At 38.7% G+C, this 18,632-nt stretch overlaps 2 protein-coding genes and 1 pseudogene across 4 annotated transcripts; 2 read left to right on the forward strand and 1 right to left on the reverse strand.

Annotated features, from left to right (window-relative positions):
• The first annotated feature begins 219 nt into the window (after positions 1-219).
• On the forward strand, positions 220-3,343 carry LOC108994384. 3 transcript variants are annotated; one of them, XM_018969567.2, is made up of 6 exons: positions 220-331; positions 532-568; positions 750-1,063; positions 1,252-1,288; positions 1,537-1,817; positions 2,328-3,343. In XM_018969567.2, exons 1-6 carry the CDS (start codon positions 293-295, stop codon positions 3,018-3,020), a joined length of 1,401 nt encoding a protein of 466 aa, XP_018825112.1. In that variant the 5' UTR covers positions 220-292; the 3' UTR covers positions 3,021-3,343. The 3 variants fall into 3 exon arrangements, with proteins under 3 accessions (XP_018825112.1, XP_018825109.1, XP_018825111.1); XM_018969564.2 differs by lacking the exon at positions 220-331 and adding an exon at positions 342-454; XM_018969566.2 differs by lacking the exon at positions 220-331 and adding an exon at positions 342-454 and having other exon boundaries at positions 2,334-3,343.
• Positions 3,344-7,798: 4,455 nt separating this feature from the next.
• LOC108994410 (probable enoyl-CoA hydratase 2, mitochondrial) lies at positions 7,799-18,432 on the forward strand. The gene is made up of 8 exons (XM_018969616.2): positions 7,799-8,202; positions 8,297-8,466; positions 9,873-9,947; positions 16,565-16,655; positions 16,774-16,825; positions 16,963-17,066; positions 17,134-17,210; positions 17,977-18,432. The coding sequence occupies exons 1-8, from the start codon at positions 7,986-7,988 to the stop codon at positions 18,151-18,153; spliced, it is 963 nt and encodes a 320-aa protein (XP_018825161.1). The 5' UTR covers positions 7,799-7,985; the 3' UTR covers positions 18,154-18,432.
• Positions 15,996-16,395, reverse strand: LOC118349469 (annotated as a pseudogene).
• Positions 18,433-18,632: the final 200 nt, after the last annotated feature.

An 18,632-nucleotide genomic window follows, 5' to 3' on the forward strand; every position in this document is an offset into this window, starting at 1 on the left:
AATTATTTTAAAATTTGAAAAAATTAAATTATTTATTTTATTTTATGTGAGAATTTGATAAAATTATAATAATGAGATAAAATAAATTGAGGTGAATCATGAATACAAACGAGGCCTAAATCAATCTAGGTCGTTTTCACGGTTTCTTGTACAGAGGTCGTCCGAGTCTCCGAACGCGTCTTTAATTTGTCCATACTTTCAAAAAACAAAACATATTGCGCCAATTATAGCCCGCGAAATTTGAAAGCACAAAAGGCTACAAACTTTCGAAGAAACGAGAGAGAGAGATCTAATGGACAATTCAAGCCCAGAGCTAGCCTCTGATTCTCAGGTACCAAATTTTTAGTTTCCTTCGTGATTCTTCGATATGCTGCTGATTTTCCTTCAAATCTTTGGGTTTGTTCCTGATAAAGTACAGGCAAAGAAAATGGGATACTTTGGCGCCTTGTTTGAAGTAAGGGTTAGAGTGAGCCTACCGGGTTTTTCCTTCTTTTCCCAAGAAACTAAAATTTCTGACTTTTCTCTTTGTAGGTTCCGGGTTCTTCATGCTCACTTTCGCTTCCTTCTGGTTTGTGCTACTTCTCCTAGATTCTGCTAATATTAACGACTGTTTGGTTGATAAGAAAGTAAAGGGAAATAAATGAGAACTGGGCTATTTCATACTTCCTAGTTGCCCTTTTTTATACGCTGTGATCCCCCAGGTTCTGGTTTTTATTAATTTCTTTCTTTCTTCTTCTCGGTTCTGTCAGAGCCTCCTGATATTAGGATCTGGTTCTCAAGCTACAAGTATGAGTCTCCTGTTATGGACTCGAATGACAACTTCGGAGATTCACTTTCAAAAGAAAGTGAATTTGCAAAAGACGAATTGGTTGTGGAAGAGAGCAACGGAGATAAGGAAGAAAATCTCGGTAGATTTAGTTGTATTCGAAAAAGAAGTGAAGGACTCGTTTGTGAGAATCTTTGCTCCAGTGGGTACGTGAAATGTTGCTGCTCTTCTGGAAATGATAAGCACGAAACCCAGTCTTCAAATAGGATGTTCCTTGACATCCCTTCTGCCCCTTTGGTAATATTTTCTGTTAGTTGTTCTCTTAATAGTATTGGAAAATGTAGTTTATATGGTTTCTTATATGAATGATAGTTTGGGATCAGCAGCACAGTCGTTAATTCAGTATTTATTTGTCTCCGATCAAAGCAACTATGTTCCATTTTTTTTTTCCTTCTAACATCTTATGCATTTTTCATTTTTTGCAGCTTGCAGATTCATTGCACTCGCCTTCGCTCCTCTCTGGTATGTATCGCTTCTTCTATAAGTTTTAACTAGGAATATCTGGCCACTCGAGTCGGCGCAATCGCGCTTGGCAGCATTATCTTACAAAATGTTTAACTTTTGGGGAAGTGTCGAAGGAAAACAAATGAATCTTTGAAAATTACACATTCTTGCTCTTATGGTTCATAAGTAATTAAGTAGTTGTTGAAGAATCCACCTAAGAAATATGAGGTTGATTTTCTTTTTCTTTTTGTTTCTTGGTCTGTCAGAGCCTCCTGACATCAGAAACTGGTTTCCAAGCTACGTTTATGAGTCTCCTGTATTGGGTACAAGCGAAGATCTTGGAGATTTTATTTCTATAGAAAGCGGAAGTAAGAATGTTGGGTTTGTCATAGAAGAGAGCAACTCGGAAGAGAAGGAAATTTTGGGGGAATATAAAAATTGCAGAAATAGAGGTGATGCTACTGTGGGTGAAATGTTGCACTCGAATGGTGATGTAAAATCTCACTGGTCTGTAAATAATGAACACAAACCGAAGTCTTTGAAAGAGGTACTCTTAAAAATCTCCTATTTCGTTCTAGTTTCTCTTTTTCCTCCCCTTCTTTTCGATGAAATGATAGAAACCAATATCACCTTATATAATATGGCTCTATTAAGAATATAATACAAATAGTTAAAATTATCTATTTCCATCAATTTAAGATTTTGGAAAATGTAATTTTATATGGTATAAAAGCAGAGGTTCTGAATTTGAATGCTGACTCTACATTTTATCTTATTTAATTAAATATTTTACGTGTTGAACTTTCTTATCAAGGGAGAGTTTGGCACACATGAGAGGGAATATTAAGAATGTAATACAAATAATTAAATTTATCCCTTTCCATCACTTTAAATTTTTTAGACAATTAGAGATTTGATAGTGATTTAAAAAAATATATATATTTTTTCTGAAGTGTTGCTGGTGAAATAAAATAAGTGAAAAATGAATTTTAATTATTTTCTGGATATTTAAAGTTTTCATTCAATTTGTTAACTCATCCTAATGCATATTGTGAAGTTACAGGTCGACATTGGGGTTGGATGGAACAAAAATACATCTGCTCTAAACAATTCTTCTTTTGGAAGATCTTTGGGACAAAGCTTGAATGTTGAAATACTGCATAATCATCGATTTAGTCCAACCAAAGATGTATCAAGCTTGAATGGTGAGGGTTCTAAAAGTAAGCAAGAGCAGCCACAAAAAACCACTTCGATGCTATTGAACATCAGTAGAACTTCAGGAAGTGATGATAGAAAAACTCCAAACAAGTTAATTTCTACGAGGGATTTCACAAGGGAGAGCTCACAGGTGAAGGCAGAAATTGGCCACATGTCACCTGAAAGCAATTCCAAATTAAATCTACTCAATGGAATTGCAACGAAAAAATCAACTCAGGAAAGAAGCGGCAAAGAAAATGAAGAAAAAGATGTTTCAGAAATTGGTTTTGTTACAACAAGGAATATCAACTTTAAGAGGACAAACAATGAGGATTCTATGAGAAGGCCAGAAAGTATTAATAAAAGGGCAGATTCAACCTCTTGTGGAAAGAAAGGTCTCATAAAAACAAAGGTCTTAACAGAAACAACCAATTTTCAACACTCTGGTGCAATGGAGGTTACTGGGAAATGGCGGTGTCCTCAGAAGAGTAAGCCAGAGAAGGGACCTCCATTGAAGCAACTTCGACTAGAGCAATGGATTCGCAGGGCGTGAAAGCTTCAAGATTTGCTTCTGACTTCATATTTGTGAAGCTTGATATGTCTAGTGTTCCACCTCCAGCCAATTGGCTAAGTCAGTTGGATGTAAATGGGTTGGTAATGCAGCCAAATTTGTTGCACCCATCGCATTTTTGTTTTCCAGATTTGTTGATTTCTTAGCATTTCATGCATTTTTGTCTTTCCTTTTGGATGATGGAGTGGTGCTTTGTTTATACAAGTGTATATGGGTTGCATTCCCTTGGCATCTTAAATTTATACTATTCCTTACAGAAAGGAATGAACACTAACCACTTTCGATTATGCAAAAATGGCTGAGCATCTCTGAATTTCTTACACCTCAGTATGGCATCTCTCTGGCTTCTAGTCTATCTAAAGTTCTAAACCTTTTAGCTGAGATATACTAATTTTCCCTGGCACATGCTGAAGTTCATTGGACTGGTGGGATTGGGAACAATATACTTTCTTTTAAGGAATCAGTGTGTGAGAGTTGTATGGTTAATTGTATGTAGCTACTTTTTGCCCCCCACAACTTTCCGCCACACCACGTTCTTGTCTTGCGTAGATGAAGGTATTAAGGGCTCCACTCCAAAACTCGAGTTCAGTTCAATACATCATTCGTGAATATAAAATATAAAGTTCAAACCCATATGCTTTTAAATTTGAATAAATTTGTATTTATTATTATTATTATAGTTAGAATATAATTTTTTAATAAAATTTTATTTTAGAATTTAAAAAAGTTGAATTATTTTTTATATTTTATTTAGAAATTTAGAAAAATTCTAATGATTAGATAATGATTATGTGAGATGGTAAAATACACCAGACTCAAAATGGTTCTCAAGGCCCAGCTCATTAATGAGTCATCACTAGAAGACAATAAGAGAGAGGGAAATGGGACAAAGAAGGGACAAGGGGCGAGGGTGTTAGGAGGCAGGGAAGTGTCAGGAGAAAGTAGGAAATGAAGAGATGGTCAGACACGCAAATCAGACATTCCTCACCACTACCGAGGCGCACGCGTGAAGAGGGTTAGATAAAAGCAAACGACGATGACTCAGGGGGCTTCTTCAACCTCAGGATAGAGAGCTCCAAAAATAATATTTTCTCCAACAAATAGATCTCCAGCTCTCATTGTACAGTGAAAAATAAGAGGCAATGAGAGACTGCAGACAAGCATATTATAGTGGAATCTCCCCTCCCAAACCCCCATGGACGTAGGCTTAGTGTCGAACAACGTAAATTTGTGTATCCATCTCTCTTTATTTTCTTAGCATTTAAATAATGTTCACCACCATAGACGTACACACGGACACCGTATAGCCGCACTGGATCACTGTCGGGAGCTCCACACCTCATCGATGGAGGCCAAACCCACCTTAGCGCATCCGAGAATGGATCTTTCTCCCCTTCTGGGCTATGCCATTTTTGGGCGTTAACAGATTATATAACTCTCCCCCTCTCCTTATTGGTACTCAGGGACGGCTCAATACGAATTGATGCTTAAGATGAAATTTAAGTTAGTAATTTCGTAATTGTAATACAATAAAATATGAATTATTATATAGAATATTTTCAAAATTTTCAATAAAATGAGATTTTATTTAAAATATTTAAATAATTTTTTTTGAATTTATATTTAATACATCAACTTAAAATGAAGTCTCAACGTAAATTTTGTACTTCAATTTAACAAGATCTTAAAAAATTTATTTAAAAATATAAATAATTCATTGTATTATATATAAAATTTAGTATTACGGAGCCTTGCATATATTAGAAAATTTAAAATTATTTAAAATTTTATTTAATGAAATGATTTTTAAAAAAAAAAAAAAAACTTAAAAAAATACCTCATTTTTATTTTTGGGAGCCTTGCATAGAGTGGTGACCTTAGGCAAGGTCCTAAATGGCCTTACCCTGATGGCACTAAAGAGGGTGACAGTGAGGTGGACTTTTCATTTATCAAAATTAGTTTTAGGTTTAGTTTTTAATTTGTTAGTTTTTTTTTTTTTTGGTTAAAGGCAAGTTTATATAATGAAAACTTTAACTTACACAGTTCGTAACCTTAATACAAACAAACTCGGGGAATTAGAGGTGGATCTTTTCTGTGAAAGTCTAATAGACAAGGTGGAATAGAGATAAGAGGGATGCAACCATACAATTTGGTTGATGGTGCCTACTGCACAAATGAATGCGCACATTGATTATAGTCTCGATGTATTTTCCTTAGGCTCCAACTTTTGAAGGAATTAAAGAGAAACTTGGTGTCTCTTGCTATTGGTTGGATAGGCCAGTCCATAACTTTTTCATGATCCTCAACTGCATCTATAACAATTTGAGAATCACCAGCAATGACAATATTCTTGATAGACCTGGCAATTGCTTCTTTGATGCCTTCATATAGTGTTGTGGCCTCACCTTGGTTTGGATTAGTACTTTTGATAGAACCTGTGAGAACGAAAATTATGTCCCCTGTTGCTGAAGAGCAAACTGCTGTAGTAGTACTATAGTTGTTTCTGACGGCCACATCGAAGGTCATAACAGAGTGGCCCTTGGGAAACATCTTCCAATTCAAAGGTGTAATTAACTGTTTATAGCCCCATGCTTCCTTATGATCATTGAAGATTTTATTAACACTAGCAATAAACTCATCAACTTTCGGCACAATAGAATCATGCACAATTCTATTTCTTAAAAACCAAGTACAATCCATAGCAGTGGCCGCAAAAAGTTGAAAATTATGAGTTTCACATGGAGGAATACTAAGACTACTAGAGGGGGAGAGGACACATTCTATCTATTTAGCAATACTTTGATCCACAAATCTAGAAATATTTAAAGGTCAATGAGACTGTCTCCATAGGACCCTTGAGAATGAGCAGTTAAGAAAAAGATGGGCAAGGGTTTCCTCTTCAGTATTGCAAATTGGACAAGAGATTTGGCTAGAATTTAAGGCTAAGCAGTTTTTCAAAAGAGACCTGGTTGGGATGATATTGCTTAAAACTGGAAAGGTTTAATCTATCTTGAATTTTTAGCTTCCAGACTTTTTTCCAAATATCGGTGGATAGAGAAGAGTGATAGTTACCCGAGTTGGATATGATTTCAGCATAGGCTTCTTTGACAGAGAATTTCCCAGAAGTACTATTCTTCCATACTAACCTATCCTCTCTCAAATGGAAGTTCGTTTGGGCTAGAGAAATCTTTGGAATCTCATGAACAGTAATTTCATTGAAGAGAGTCTGGAGAAGGAGTAAGTTCTTCTAGTGTTAACCCAGAAACCTTAAGGCTCGGGTCTTTTGGGATGGAGTCAGATTGCTCAGTTGGAATGAAATTGGGTTGGTAGGGATCCAAGGATCAATCCAATCACGAGTTTTTGTGCCATTGTTGATCTGAAAGCAAGAGTTGTTTTTAACAATGTCCATTTGACTTAAAATCCCTTTCTAGATCCAAGAATCAAAGCTCTTGGGTTGACCTCCAGAAATGAAAATTTTTTCAAATATTTGGTAGACAAGATCGATCTCCAGATGGAGTTATTCCCATTCATCAGATGCCAACTTAATTTGCAAATAAGAGCTTTGTTAAAGTTGGAGGTCAACTTTAGACCTAGGCCTCCTACTGCTTTAGGCTGGCAAATAGATTTACAGGCTTTTGGAGTAAAGTTATGAGTTTTAGTGGGGTTGAAACCCCACCAAAATTTCATAGAAGATTGGTCAATACTTTTGGAGACTGATTTTGGAATCCAAAGGGTAGACATGATATAAGAGGGGATGACACTGATAACAGATCTGATAAGGGTAGTTCTTCCTGCTTGAGAAAGCAGTTTTGATTTCCAGGTTGAGAGTTTTTGTGAGATTTTTTCCTGGATTTCCTCAAAGAGGACCTTTTTTGAGTTGCTGAAAGTAAAAGGGAGACCAAGGTATTTTAGTCTGGAATTTAGCCATCTTGAAGTTAAGAATCTCTCTACTATTTCTTTTGGTCTGATTAGGGGTGTTATTGCTAAACTGAATAGATGACTTACCAACATGGACTTTTTGACCTGACCAAACAGAATATTTTTCAATACAAGAGAGAAAAGAGCGTGCATTCTGAGCATTGGCTGAACCAAAAAGAATTAGATCATCAACAAAAAGAAAATGAGTGATTTTGGGACCACCTCTGCTAATGCTAATACCTTTTAGGTTATCTCTATGTTTTTCTTTATTGATGAGTGTAGATAGAACTTCAGATTCTAGGATGAAAAGAAAGGGGGATAGGGAATCCCCTGTCTTAGTCCTCTTGAGGAATGCAAGAAACCTTTAGGGCACCCATTAACAATGATAGAAAAGGTAACAGTGGAGATACACTCTTTTATCCAACTTATCCAGATAGGTGAGAAGCCTAAGCAGTTGAGAGTGTTTAATTTGTTAGTTATACTTCTAAAAGGTTGTTGTCAATCCCCGATACATAAACTTAAAAAAAATAAATGATAATTTATAATTTTTTATAACTATTTTACAATTTTTTTTTTGGAACTATTTTACAATGTTACGTGAAAATGAAATTAATTTGAGTGATACTACACGCATACCCTTTTTTATAAAATTCTGTATATTATCATGTTTTAAAATAAAAATATCTATAAAAAATATTTGTTTATAATTATTTGATAAAAGTAAAATTTATTTAAAATATAATTGTATAAAAGATTACAAAAGAGTGTGTATCATTTTCTAATTAAATACAAAATATTCATTAGGAAAATATTTTCTACCAGCCATAACGCTGCTCAAGGCCGTTAGCTCTGAACACCTTGGCGTTGTAGGCATCCATGTTTAATGATAAATTAAAGGAGATAATATCGCCTAAAGCCACCATTTTGTGAACTTGCAATGATAAGTGTAAAGTGGGTTCGGTTAACGGTTAACGTCTATCCATCGGCTCACCTCCAGCAAAGTTCCCGTTAGACATTTTCAACCCAGAAATGGTTGCTTTCAGGATCTTCGCGATGGCAGTGAGCCACCAGTGCATGAAAAAATGGAAACCCCATAAAGTGAATCAACCGTCGGTAAGCTTGATTATCTCTCGGAGTTTCACATTCAGTTCCCGCACATGGCAATACCAGAGTGTCAGAACTCTGATTTTGGAGTCTGTCTCTTCTGAATCAGTCCGGCTGAACAGACTCTCCGGCTCCGATTCCGGTAACTTTCCCTTAAGTCTCAAAAACTCAGAAAGATCAAATCTTTTTTGGCTTTTGCTCTTTGTGGCTAGAAGGCCCTTCGATTTTTTGCACAGGAATTGTTGAGGTTAGGTTGGAGAGGCCAGGCGCTAAAAATGCGATTGGGAAAGACATGTTGAGAGGCTTACAGGAGACATTTGAAGCAATTGAAAGGGATGCCTCTGCTAATGTTGTGATGATTTACAGTTCAGTTCCAAGGGTGTTTTGTGCAGGGGCTGATCTGAAGGTAATAAAACTATCAACTTCGGAATGAGATTTACTCACAAAACGCCCATTATAATCTGCTTTGACTAATGTTATAGGAAAAAGTCTTTTTTCGTTTAGTGAGTGTTATGACTTCCGAGAAAGAATCCTAGTCCAAACAATATCTTCCTTCTAAATTTTGTCATCTCAGCATTGGTTTGCAATGTTTAAGTGGCTAGTGATTGATAAAAAAATAAATGATAAAGACACGGAACTCATATGCACAAATAGAGACATGAACGGGGGTCTGTATCTGTAGCAATATTCTGTATAAAACTACTTAGAATGTATAACATTAACAAGTGTGGCCGGACGATAATATTTAGAAAAAAAATTAATATTGCTTTAACAACAATATTAGAAAGAAGGATAAGTCTCCTTTGGTCTTAGCTTTATTGGGCTATGCTTACCATGACTAAAGTATGGCTTTCTGACAAATCCATGGTGGCCCTTCCAGTTGGTTTCCAACAGTCCTTTCATTTCTGTTGCTAAAACTTGTACAGTATCAAAGAGACTGGTTAGCAAACATTAATATGGCGGCCTTGACAGGCCATTTATACGCACTTTCCTCTTAAATTGTTGAATGGAGATTCTCCAAGTGCTAAAGCATGAACCCCCTTACTGGCGGACAAATATGTTTGGAAGCAGAGCTATTTTATTCCAGAGTTCCCTTTAAGAATCCGTATTGATTTGCTATATTTGAGCCCTTTCATTTACTAAATCCCGTTAAATGTGCTTAGTCTGCTGGCTGACATTTATAATACGAGGCGGTTCCAAGGTTATACTCTGATACTCAGCATGTAAATTGCTATACTTTATCTCCATGGTTTAATGACTGACATGATAATTCGTAGTATAAACACGACAAGAGCCATCGCTGGTATCTTTTCTTGTAACTAAACTCAACAAAATTTGTCATCTTAGTTTTTGACATAGTGGAAGTGATCGAAAATAGAAGAACATGTCTTGAACACCCTAAGGCAGAACAACAAAGAAGAAACTTTTCTTTTATAATAACACGATATGAAAAAAGATTTTCCATGATCAAATAAGCTTAACTACAAGTCTTTCTATTAGGCTACAAACCCCACTCCTATTGTAACTGGAAAATTATAAAAATTAAAGGAAAAAAAGTACCCAAAAGTATTGAAATCCTATTTTCACTAGGAAAACCCAATAGTCAGAATAAAAGAAAAGAAAATAATGCCACCACTATTTGACCTACTGTTCACCCAAAATTTCAATCTTTTTGGTTTTGTATCTTACCAAAAGGTGCTAATCTCATGCTTGTAGTTATGCTCTCGTTAATTTCTTTCATTTCATAGGACAATATTCATGAGGTGGCATCAAACAAATGCTTAAAGTTTCTGCTGTTAATTGAATTGGCAGGAGCGCAAGACAATGAATCCCTCTGAGGTTCATTCTTTTGTCAACTCACTTCGCTCTACGTTCTCAGCTTTAGAGGTTGGTACTCATCATTTATCTCTGTTTTTGTAGTAATTGTGTTTCCACAAATTAGCATTGTAACAAATGGCACATGAAACATATTTATTTACTGGACTTCAATCGTGCATAATTATCAGGGTTTACTTTAAGACTGGCCATTCTAAAGTTCTAACAACTGATCAGAGTTTCTTCATCTTGAACACTAACATAATTAGGGCTGCAACCCGACAAATCCGTCTCATAAATGGGCCGGCCCGACCCGACCCGCCTCAAGAACAAACGAAACCGATATGGGCCGACCCAACCCGAGATTGGAAGCCGGTAATGGGAACCCAAATCGTGTACAAACAGATCCAAAAAAACACCTTACAAATTCCACTATCCCTATACAATCCGATCAAAACCCAGCATCATACAGCATCATCCAATACAAACAGAGCTAATTTTCTCAAAAATCCATAGATAAATGCAAAATCAAAAACACCTTACAAATTCCACTATCCCTACACTAGACTACATGCTAATCACCACTGGACTACATGATAATCACCATAAGAAATTACCAACACAGCAGCAATGAAAGAGCTTATCTTAGTCATGAGAAGGATTGCTATTGAATCGAAGGTGTTTGAGATAAGGAGGGAGGGGAGTGATGTGCTAATCACGGAGAGGGGATGGAAAGGATCACAAACTTTGAAGTTGGGCTGGGATACAGCTTGCTGGGTTTTAAGGGCCTTGGAGGAATGTTCTCAGCATGGAAAGAAGGTGTTTTATTCTGCTTACAGAGATGGTAACAGGGGATACATCGCACAGAAGAGCTTCAATTCCCGTGGGTGTTTCTTGGCCTTAGTGGAATATAGTGGAGAGGGACGTCGGAGATTCATCTTTATCCCTGGAGAAAGGGAAGGAATGGGGTGGAGGAGGCTTGCAGCAGTTGTAAAGGAGGTGAGCAACGAAGGTGCTAAGGGGAGAGACCTTCCTTCTTCGACGTCTTCAGTAGCTCGGACTTACTTGGAGGCTCTACAGATGCCTCGAGTGGGGGGAAAATCTGCTTCGGAAAGCTTGAAAAGAGTAGAGGGGGTAGGTGCACAGAGACGGGAAGGTGATGGCAGAGGTGAGTATGGGCATAAGGATATTTTGAAGGATTTGCGGGATATGCATGTAGCGCTGGAAGAGATGGCTGCTAGAGTCAATGGGATGATACGGTGCGTTTTGGGTAAAGATGTTATGGGCTCGAATTTGGGCCTGGGCAGTGGACTGGAGTCTGAAGATGCAGACAAGGCTCAGCCCAAACCTTATTCCGGATCCATGGCCAATCAACCGAAAGCTCTGGTGTGGAGGAAGAAGCCGCTGCTCGAGGCGGACCCAGAGGTGGGTGGGTCAGGGCCTCTGACGTCGGCGAAGCCTCAGATGGTGTCGACGCAGGCTCTCGTAGCTTCGATGGAAGTTATACCGCCTGTAGCAGAAGCTGTTAAGCACGGAGGGGCAAAACTAGATAGTTCTGGCGTAAGAGCTGAATCAAATGTCTCGGATCCTACACAGACTCAGTCGAAGGTAATAGAGAAGGAGATCCCGAAGTCAAACGTGAGGAATAAAGTCGTTTCTCTCGGGAGCAAAGCCAAGACAGTCTCGGCTCAAGACCGAGACTTTGTTTCGGAGCCGATATCAGCTCAAACTCCCCCACTATTGGCACAGACTTGCCGATAGGCACATTGGAAATTTCGGAGGAGCTTCAGATGGTTTTGGAGGCAGGGGAAATTGTGGAGGATGGTGAGGGACAGTGCGAGGCTTCTGAGCGACAAAATGAGCTGGAAGGTCTGAAAGAGCTGAGGGGTAATTGTTCAGAAGAGCTGGAAGAGCAAGCTAGGATGGTTTTGGTGCCAGAACTCGAAGTAGCTGTTTATGAGGAAGAGATGGATAGTTCATCTCCATTACAAATGACTCCTCTTCAGATTGTGTCAGAGGAAACCTCAGATTGGGTCTTTAAACAAGTGGAGAAAATTCAAAGCTGTGTGGGTCTTTTTTATGAGGGGTATGAAGATCAACTGAGGGCACTTTTAGTTGCTATTGAAGCTGGTCGGTCCACGGCAGAGCAGTCTTCTATGAAAAAGAAGCGGGAGTTGAGAAGATTACATTGTTCCATTAATTACGACAATAAGGAGGGTACCTCAGGGAGGAATCGATTTAAGGGGAGGGATGCCATATCTGTTAATGAAGCCTAAAATTATGTCGTGGAATGTAAGGGGGCTCAATAACGTCAACAAACGCCTTCGCATCAGGTCTATTATTCATAGCTGGAAGATTGATGTTGTTTGTCTTCAAGAAACAAAATTAGTGACTGTGGACAGAAATGTTATTAGGAGCTTGTGGAGAGGTTCTTTTGTAGGCTGGTCTTATCTAGCCTCTTCAGGTGCTTCGGGTGGAGTCTTAGTCATGTGGGATAGTAGAGTTGTTAAGATGGTAGAAGAGTGTATTGGAAATTACTTGGTGGCATGTGTTTTAAGGAACGTGGAAGATGGGTGGTCGTGGGCATTAGCAAGTGTTTATGGTCCTATTAGGGATCGGGATAGGATCATGATGTGGGATGAAGTCTCAGGGTTATACTCTATGTGGGATCTTCCTTGGTGTATTTGTGGGGACTTCAACATTGTGCGTTTCCCAAGTGAAAGGGCGGGCCTTTCTTCAATAACTGCAGCAATGGAGGCTTTCTCTCAACTGATTTTCGACTTGGAATTGCTGGATTTGCCGTTGGTGGGGGGTGAACATACGTGGTCCAACTCTAGAGGCAGCTCAAGACTAGACAGATTTTTAGTTTCTTCATCGTGGGAAGCTCATTATCCGAAGTTGTGCCAAAAACGGTTCCCAAGGATAGGATCTGATCACTTCCCCATTATTCTTGAGTGTGGGGGTATTCATGAGGGCAAACGGCACTTTAAATTCGAGAATATGTGGCTAGAAGTGGAGGGCTTCGTCGATATGGTAAAAAATTGGTGGCTGTTGTATCAGTTTGTGGGGACTCCTAGCTTTGTTTTGGCTTGTAAACTTAAAGCTTTAAAAGCTGATTTGAAGACTTGGAACAAGGAGGTTTTTGGGAATGTTGAGCAGCAGAAAAAAACCCTTTGGGATGAGCTCCAATCCTTGGAAGCTGATGGGGATAGTGAGGAGAATTTGACTAGGTTGAATGAAGTAAAAATAGATCTTGAGAGGGTTCTTTTGAGGGAAGAAATATCATGGAGGCAAAAGTCGAGAATTCTTTGGCTCAAAGAGGGGGATAAGTGTACTAGTTTCTTCCACAAAATGGCTAATTCTCATAGACGTAACAACGCTATCGAGATGCTAAAAGCTGAAAATAATCTCCTTACATCACCGGCTGAGATCCAAGAGCATGCTGTGCAGTATTTTAGTTCCCTCCTTAGTGAGACGGAAGATTGGAGACCTAAGATAGATGGATTGAACTTTGCAGCGGTGGATGCTTCTTCAAAAAGCTGGCTGGAAAGGCCGTTCGAAGAGATTGAGGTGCATCGGGTGGTGTGTGGAATGCGGAGAGACAAAGCTCCCGGGCCGGATGGCTTTACTATGGCATTTTTTCAGGAATGTTGGGACTTTGTGCGGGAGGATGTGATGAAAGTTTTTCATGAATTCTATGAGTTTCAGAAGTTTGAGAAGAGTTTGAATGCCACTTTTATTGCATTAATTCCAAAAAAAGTGGGTGCTTCGGAGTTGAAGGAGTTTCGCCCGATTAGCTTGGTAAGTAGTGTCTATAAGATTATTTCAAAGGTGCTAGCAAATAGAATGAGCAAAGTGATGGGGAAGATCATTTCCAATTCTCAAAACGCTTTTGTTAAAGGACGACAAATTATAGATTCGGTGTTGATTGCAAATGAATGTGTAGATAGCCGCATACGGGAAGGAGTTCCGGGGGTCCTTTGTAAGTTGGACATGGAAAAAGCATATGATCATGTAAATTGGAATTTTCTTTTGTATATGCTTAGAAGATGCGGTTTTGGTGATAAGTGGTGTGGCTGGATAAGTCACTGTATTTCAACAGTTCGCTTTTCTATTCTTGTTAATGGACAGCCTTGTGGGTATTTTCCGAGTTCTAGAGGTTTGAGGCAAGGGGATCCCTTATCTCCCTTCTTGTTTGACATTGTTATGGAAGCTTTGAGTCGAATGGTGGAGGCAGTGGTAGGAGAAGGATTTATTTCGGGATTTTCAGTGGGAACCAATCCTAGTGGCCCCTCTACTATATCACACTTGCTCTTCGCTGATGATACTCTCATTTTTTGTGAGGCTGTTGGGGAACAAATTCAAATTTTGAGAGCTGTTCTGCTATGTTTTCAAGCCATCTCGGGATTAAAAGTGAACTTAAGTAAATCGGAATTGGTACCGGTGGGAGAGGTTCATAATATTCATCACTTGGCTGAATTTCTGGGGTGTAAAGTTACTTTGCTGCCCATAAAATACTTGGGATTACCGTTAGGGGCATCTTTTAAGGCCAAACATATTTGGGATGGTGTGATCGAGAAGATAGAGAGGAAGTTGGCAGCTTGGAAAAGGATATACTTATCTAAAGGGGGTAGGATTACTCTTATTAAGAGTACTCTCTCTAATATTCCAACTTACTTCCTTTCTCTTATTCCCTTTACCTGTTGGTGTGGCCAATCGTATTGAAAAATTATATAGAGATTTCCTTTGGGGAGGCTTGGGAGAGGAGATCAAAACTCCCTTAGTAAGCTGGAAAAAAATCTGCCGTCCGATTGCTGATGGAGGTCTGGGTATTCATAGTCTTTGTAGCTTCAATAAGGCGTTGTTGGGGAAGTGGCTATGGAGATATCATGGGGAAGAGGAAGCATTGTGGAGGGGGGTGATTGATCGCAAGTATGGTAGTGATTGGGGAGGATGGTGTACCATGGAGAGTAGGGATTCGTATGGAGTGAGTTTATGGAAGTTTATTAGGAAAGGTTGGGGTCGCTTCCTAAAACAAGTTAACTTCTCGGTTGGTGATGGCTCAAAAATCAGATTTTGGTCTGATGTTTGGTGTGGGGATATTGAATTATTTCGAGCATTTCCGGCTGTTTTCAGGTTGGCAACTAATAAGCAAGCTTCAGTTTCCGACATGATGGTATCTTCCAATGAAGTGGTGCTTTGGGATGTAGGCTTCTCAAGATCTGTCCAGGATTGGGAAGTAGAAGAGGTTACTGAATTTTTTAGACAGTTGTATTCAGTGGTGTTAAAAAGACAGAGCAGGGACCAACTTTGTTGGAATCAAACAGCCTCCAAGAAGTTTTCAGTTCGGTCTTATTATAAAGTGATACTTAATCAGCACCATATTGGCTTTCCTTGGAAGAGGATTTGGAAGGCTCATGTTCCGTCAAAGGTGGCTTTTTTTGTATGGACAGCAGCAATAGGGAATATTCAGACTATTGACAACCTGAGGAAGCGTGGAATGATTGTTGTGGATTGGTGCTTTATGTGCAAGAAAGAAGCGGAATCAGCAAACCACCTTCTACTTCATTGTGAAATGGCTAAAGTGCTATGGGATGGTGTGTTTGGAAAGGTTGGGCTGTGCTGGGTTATGCCAGAAGCAGTGGTGGATTTCCTAACATGCTGGACTAACTTTCAAATGCATACTTGTCCCCAAGTGGCAGCTGCCTGGAAAATGCTGCCTTTGTGTATTATGTGGTGTATTTGGTGGGAGAGAAATGAGCGGTGCTTTAATGATCGGGAACGCAATAGAGATGCATTTTGGAAGTTTTTTATAAGTACTCTAATTAGCTGGTTCTCTGCTATTGTACTGAAGGGAGGGGATGTAAACGCGTTCTTGTCTTCGTTTTTCTAAGTTCTAGAATGTATTAGGTGTTTCTTGTGTATACTCCCTGTGTACTCGGGCTATGCCTATTACATTGTTATTAATAAAGCTATTACTTATCAAAAAAAAAAAATGCAAAATCAGGCAAAAATTACAAATCCCACAATCTGTATACAATCCGATCAAAACCTTACTCCTATGATCTAGAACATAAAAATCATAATGTGAATTTAAAGGAAGAGTAGCAGTGAACCAGATCAATTGGTTTTGGGATCTGGCATGGGGAAGAGGCCAGAGCTGGCGCTGCGTGGTGGTGAAAACCCTAAGACCGAAGAAGACGAAGAGGACAAGGGCGACAACAACGCCGGACTTGAACTTGAAAAGGGAGAGGTCGCGGCTTGACTCCTTGAGACTCTCGGTTTTCATCGTCTCCAGCTTCTTGGCAACCTTGTCAATTGAGGACCTCGACTTGTAGGAGTTTATGCGATAGATGAGGGGCCAGGAGATAGCCTCGCATACTATGACAGTGCAGAACGAAATGGCCACAATGGTGAGGCTGTCGGAGTACTTGAAAGAAGAGAAGATCTGAGGTAAGGCCATGGGAATAGATAGTTGTTTGGCAGATAGGAAAGGGCGAGAAAATGTTTCTGGAGAGTTCTATGGGGTTCAAATGGTCAAATGACTCGAGTTTATTTTGAGATTTCTGATAATCTAAGTTTTAGCGGGTTCGACCCGCAACTTACTCCAACCCACTTTTTTGGTCGGGTCGGGTTTTAACGTTTTTTGCACAGCCCTAAACATAATTACTTGAATCCAATGTATGCAGGCACTTCATCTTCCTACTATTGCTGTTATTGAAGGAGCAGCATTGGGTGGAGGACTAGAAATGGCTCTGTCATGTGATCTTCGAATATGTGGTAGTTCTTAGATTTAATAAAATTCAAAATTAACACCAATTTATTAACTGGGATATCTCACGGCTTAAGTTGGGACATAATTGTTGGCATTTGCTCCTTTCCACATTGGATGGTTCAGGAGAAGAAGCAATATTGGGTTTGCCAGAAACGGGACTTGCAATAATCCCTGGGTATGTAGTCTGTTTAATTTATCTCACCTTCAGTATCTAATCAGCAGATAATATAATTTAGCTATTTGGGACATGCTTCTTGTTCATAGTTTTGTGTCTTGACATCACCTCCTTATAAGAATCCTTGCTTTACACAGGGCAGGTGGGACACAACGACTTCCTAGATTGGTTGGAAAAGCAGTAGCAAAGGAACTTATATTCACCGGCCGAAAGATTTGTGGCAGAGATGCAATGTCCATGGGTAAGAATCATCAGCTGCTGCTTTATTTTTGTCTGATACTTAGTCACAAAACGCTGCTATGCTGCAGGTCTTGTTAATTACTGCGTTCCTACTGGTGAAGCTCATCAAAAGGGACTCGAAATAGCTCAAGATATAAATCAGAAGGTAACAACTTTGTCTCTTTCAATCTGGTATGGAAAAAGACTCATCTTGTGTATGAAATCATTGCAGTTGTTCAATGCAGTTTTGTAAACTCTGTTTTGAGCAACCATATTATGAATTCACTGACAGGATTTCTTTGATGTGATGCAGTGATTTCACTGGAGAAATGATCCAGTGATATGAATCTCAAGATAATTAGTTTATAAAAGTTCCGCTTATTAAGAGCGTTAACTAAATTATTATTTTTTTCTTATGAATCGGCTGACAATCTATGGCTATTATCTTATTCATTGATTGGCACATATTACCATGAAATCATCCATTTCAATAAGAGAAATACTTTAGCCACAAATGGATTACACAAAAGTTAACCCACAAATTGATGTGGTTTGGTGCAATACGTCAAATTGTAAAGTTACTTTTATTGTAAAGTAAATCTAACGGATCACATGAAGTCACATCAATTTGTGGGTTTATATTTGTGTACTCTCTTTATGTATGTATCACTTCTCTTAGCTAATTTCAAATGTAAAGCGATAAATATGCTTTATGGCACTACATAAATGATCCTTTTTTCCCTTCATTCTATATTTATTTTACTTTTAATTTTAAGAAGCAAGAGCTCCTATATTGTATGCAATGGAGACCAACAATGTAGACTGTTGATATTAGTACTTGAACCCAAAAACTAACTGCAACTAATTTTATTTTCAATGACAGCATATATGATACTTACATACTCTTATGTCAAATTTTATGTTCTCGACAGGGTCCAATAGCAATAAGGATGGCAAAAAGAGCTATTAATGAGGGACTTGAGATAGACATGGCATCAGCTTTGGAATTGGAAGAAGATTGCTATGAACAGCTACTGAACACAAAAGATCGCTTAGAAGGCTTAGCAGCATTTGCCGAGAAGCGGAAGCCGAGGTATACCGGTGAGTAAAACAAAAAGAATTTTGTTAATACTCTACATCAGTACGAGTTGGTTTCTCAGGGCTCCGTGTTCTCATCAGTTAGTGCTGCGAGACACTTGTGTTAGACATACTTCGATTTCTGTAAAATAAAAGCCAATCTCAGGTTACTTGGTATACTTTGCGTCTCTGTTGCCAGAAATGGGATTTCCACAGAAACAGGTGTGGGTTATGGTTAAACTGGCCTTCTTTAGCCATCATGCTGGATTGTGTTTCCAGAATGCTAAAATTACTAAAATGGTCATGTCAAAGTGCAGTTTAAAAAAATGCTGTACTGTATGGAGAAATCTTATAGAGAATTTGGTATCCATTTGGAAAAAGAGAGAAAAGAAAAAAAGATCATTTTTCTCAAATGAAGGCTCTCAACGATAATACCACAACACTAACTGGGACTGCATAAAAGACTTACCTTTTATGTCTCAATTAAGGGACATGCGTTCAGATCAAAGTT

Source organism: Juglans regia, chromosome 9 (genome assembly GCF_001411555.2).
Source record: "Juglans regia cultivar Chandler chromosome 9, Walnut 2.0, whole genome shotgun sequence".
In the NCBI taxonomy this organism is placed as follows: domain Eukaryota; kingdom Viridiplantae; phylum Streptophyta; class Magnoliopsida; order Fagales; family Juglandaceae; genus Juglans; species Juglans regia.

Bases quoted from the DNA above. Each gene is read 5' to 3' on its own strand.
- LOC108994384 (XM_018969564.2), top strand. From the start codon at position 368: ATGCTGCTGATTTTCCTTCAAATCTTTGGGTTTGTTCCTGATAAAGTA. The intron at 569-749 runs GTTTGTGCTACT...CGGTTCTGTCAG, and splicing joins CTCACTTTCGCTTCCTTCTG to AGCCTCCTGATATTAGGATC. The intron at 1,064-1,251 runs GTAATATTTTCT...CATTTTTTGCAG, and splicing joins ACATCCCTTCTGCCCCTTTG to CTTGCAGATTCATTGCACTC.
- LOC108994410 (XM_018969616.2), top strand. From the start codon at position 7,986: ATGGTTGCTTTCAGGATCTTCGCGATGGCAGTGAGCCACCAGTGCATG. The intron at 8,203-8,296 runs GTAACTTTCCCT...TTTTTTGCACAG, and splicing joins ACTCTCCGGCTCCGATTCCG to GAATTGTTGAGGTTAGGTTG. The intron at 17,211-17,976 runs GTAACAACTTTG...TGTTCTCGACAG, and splicing joins CTCAAGATATAAATCAGAAG to GGTCCAATAGCAATAAGGAT.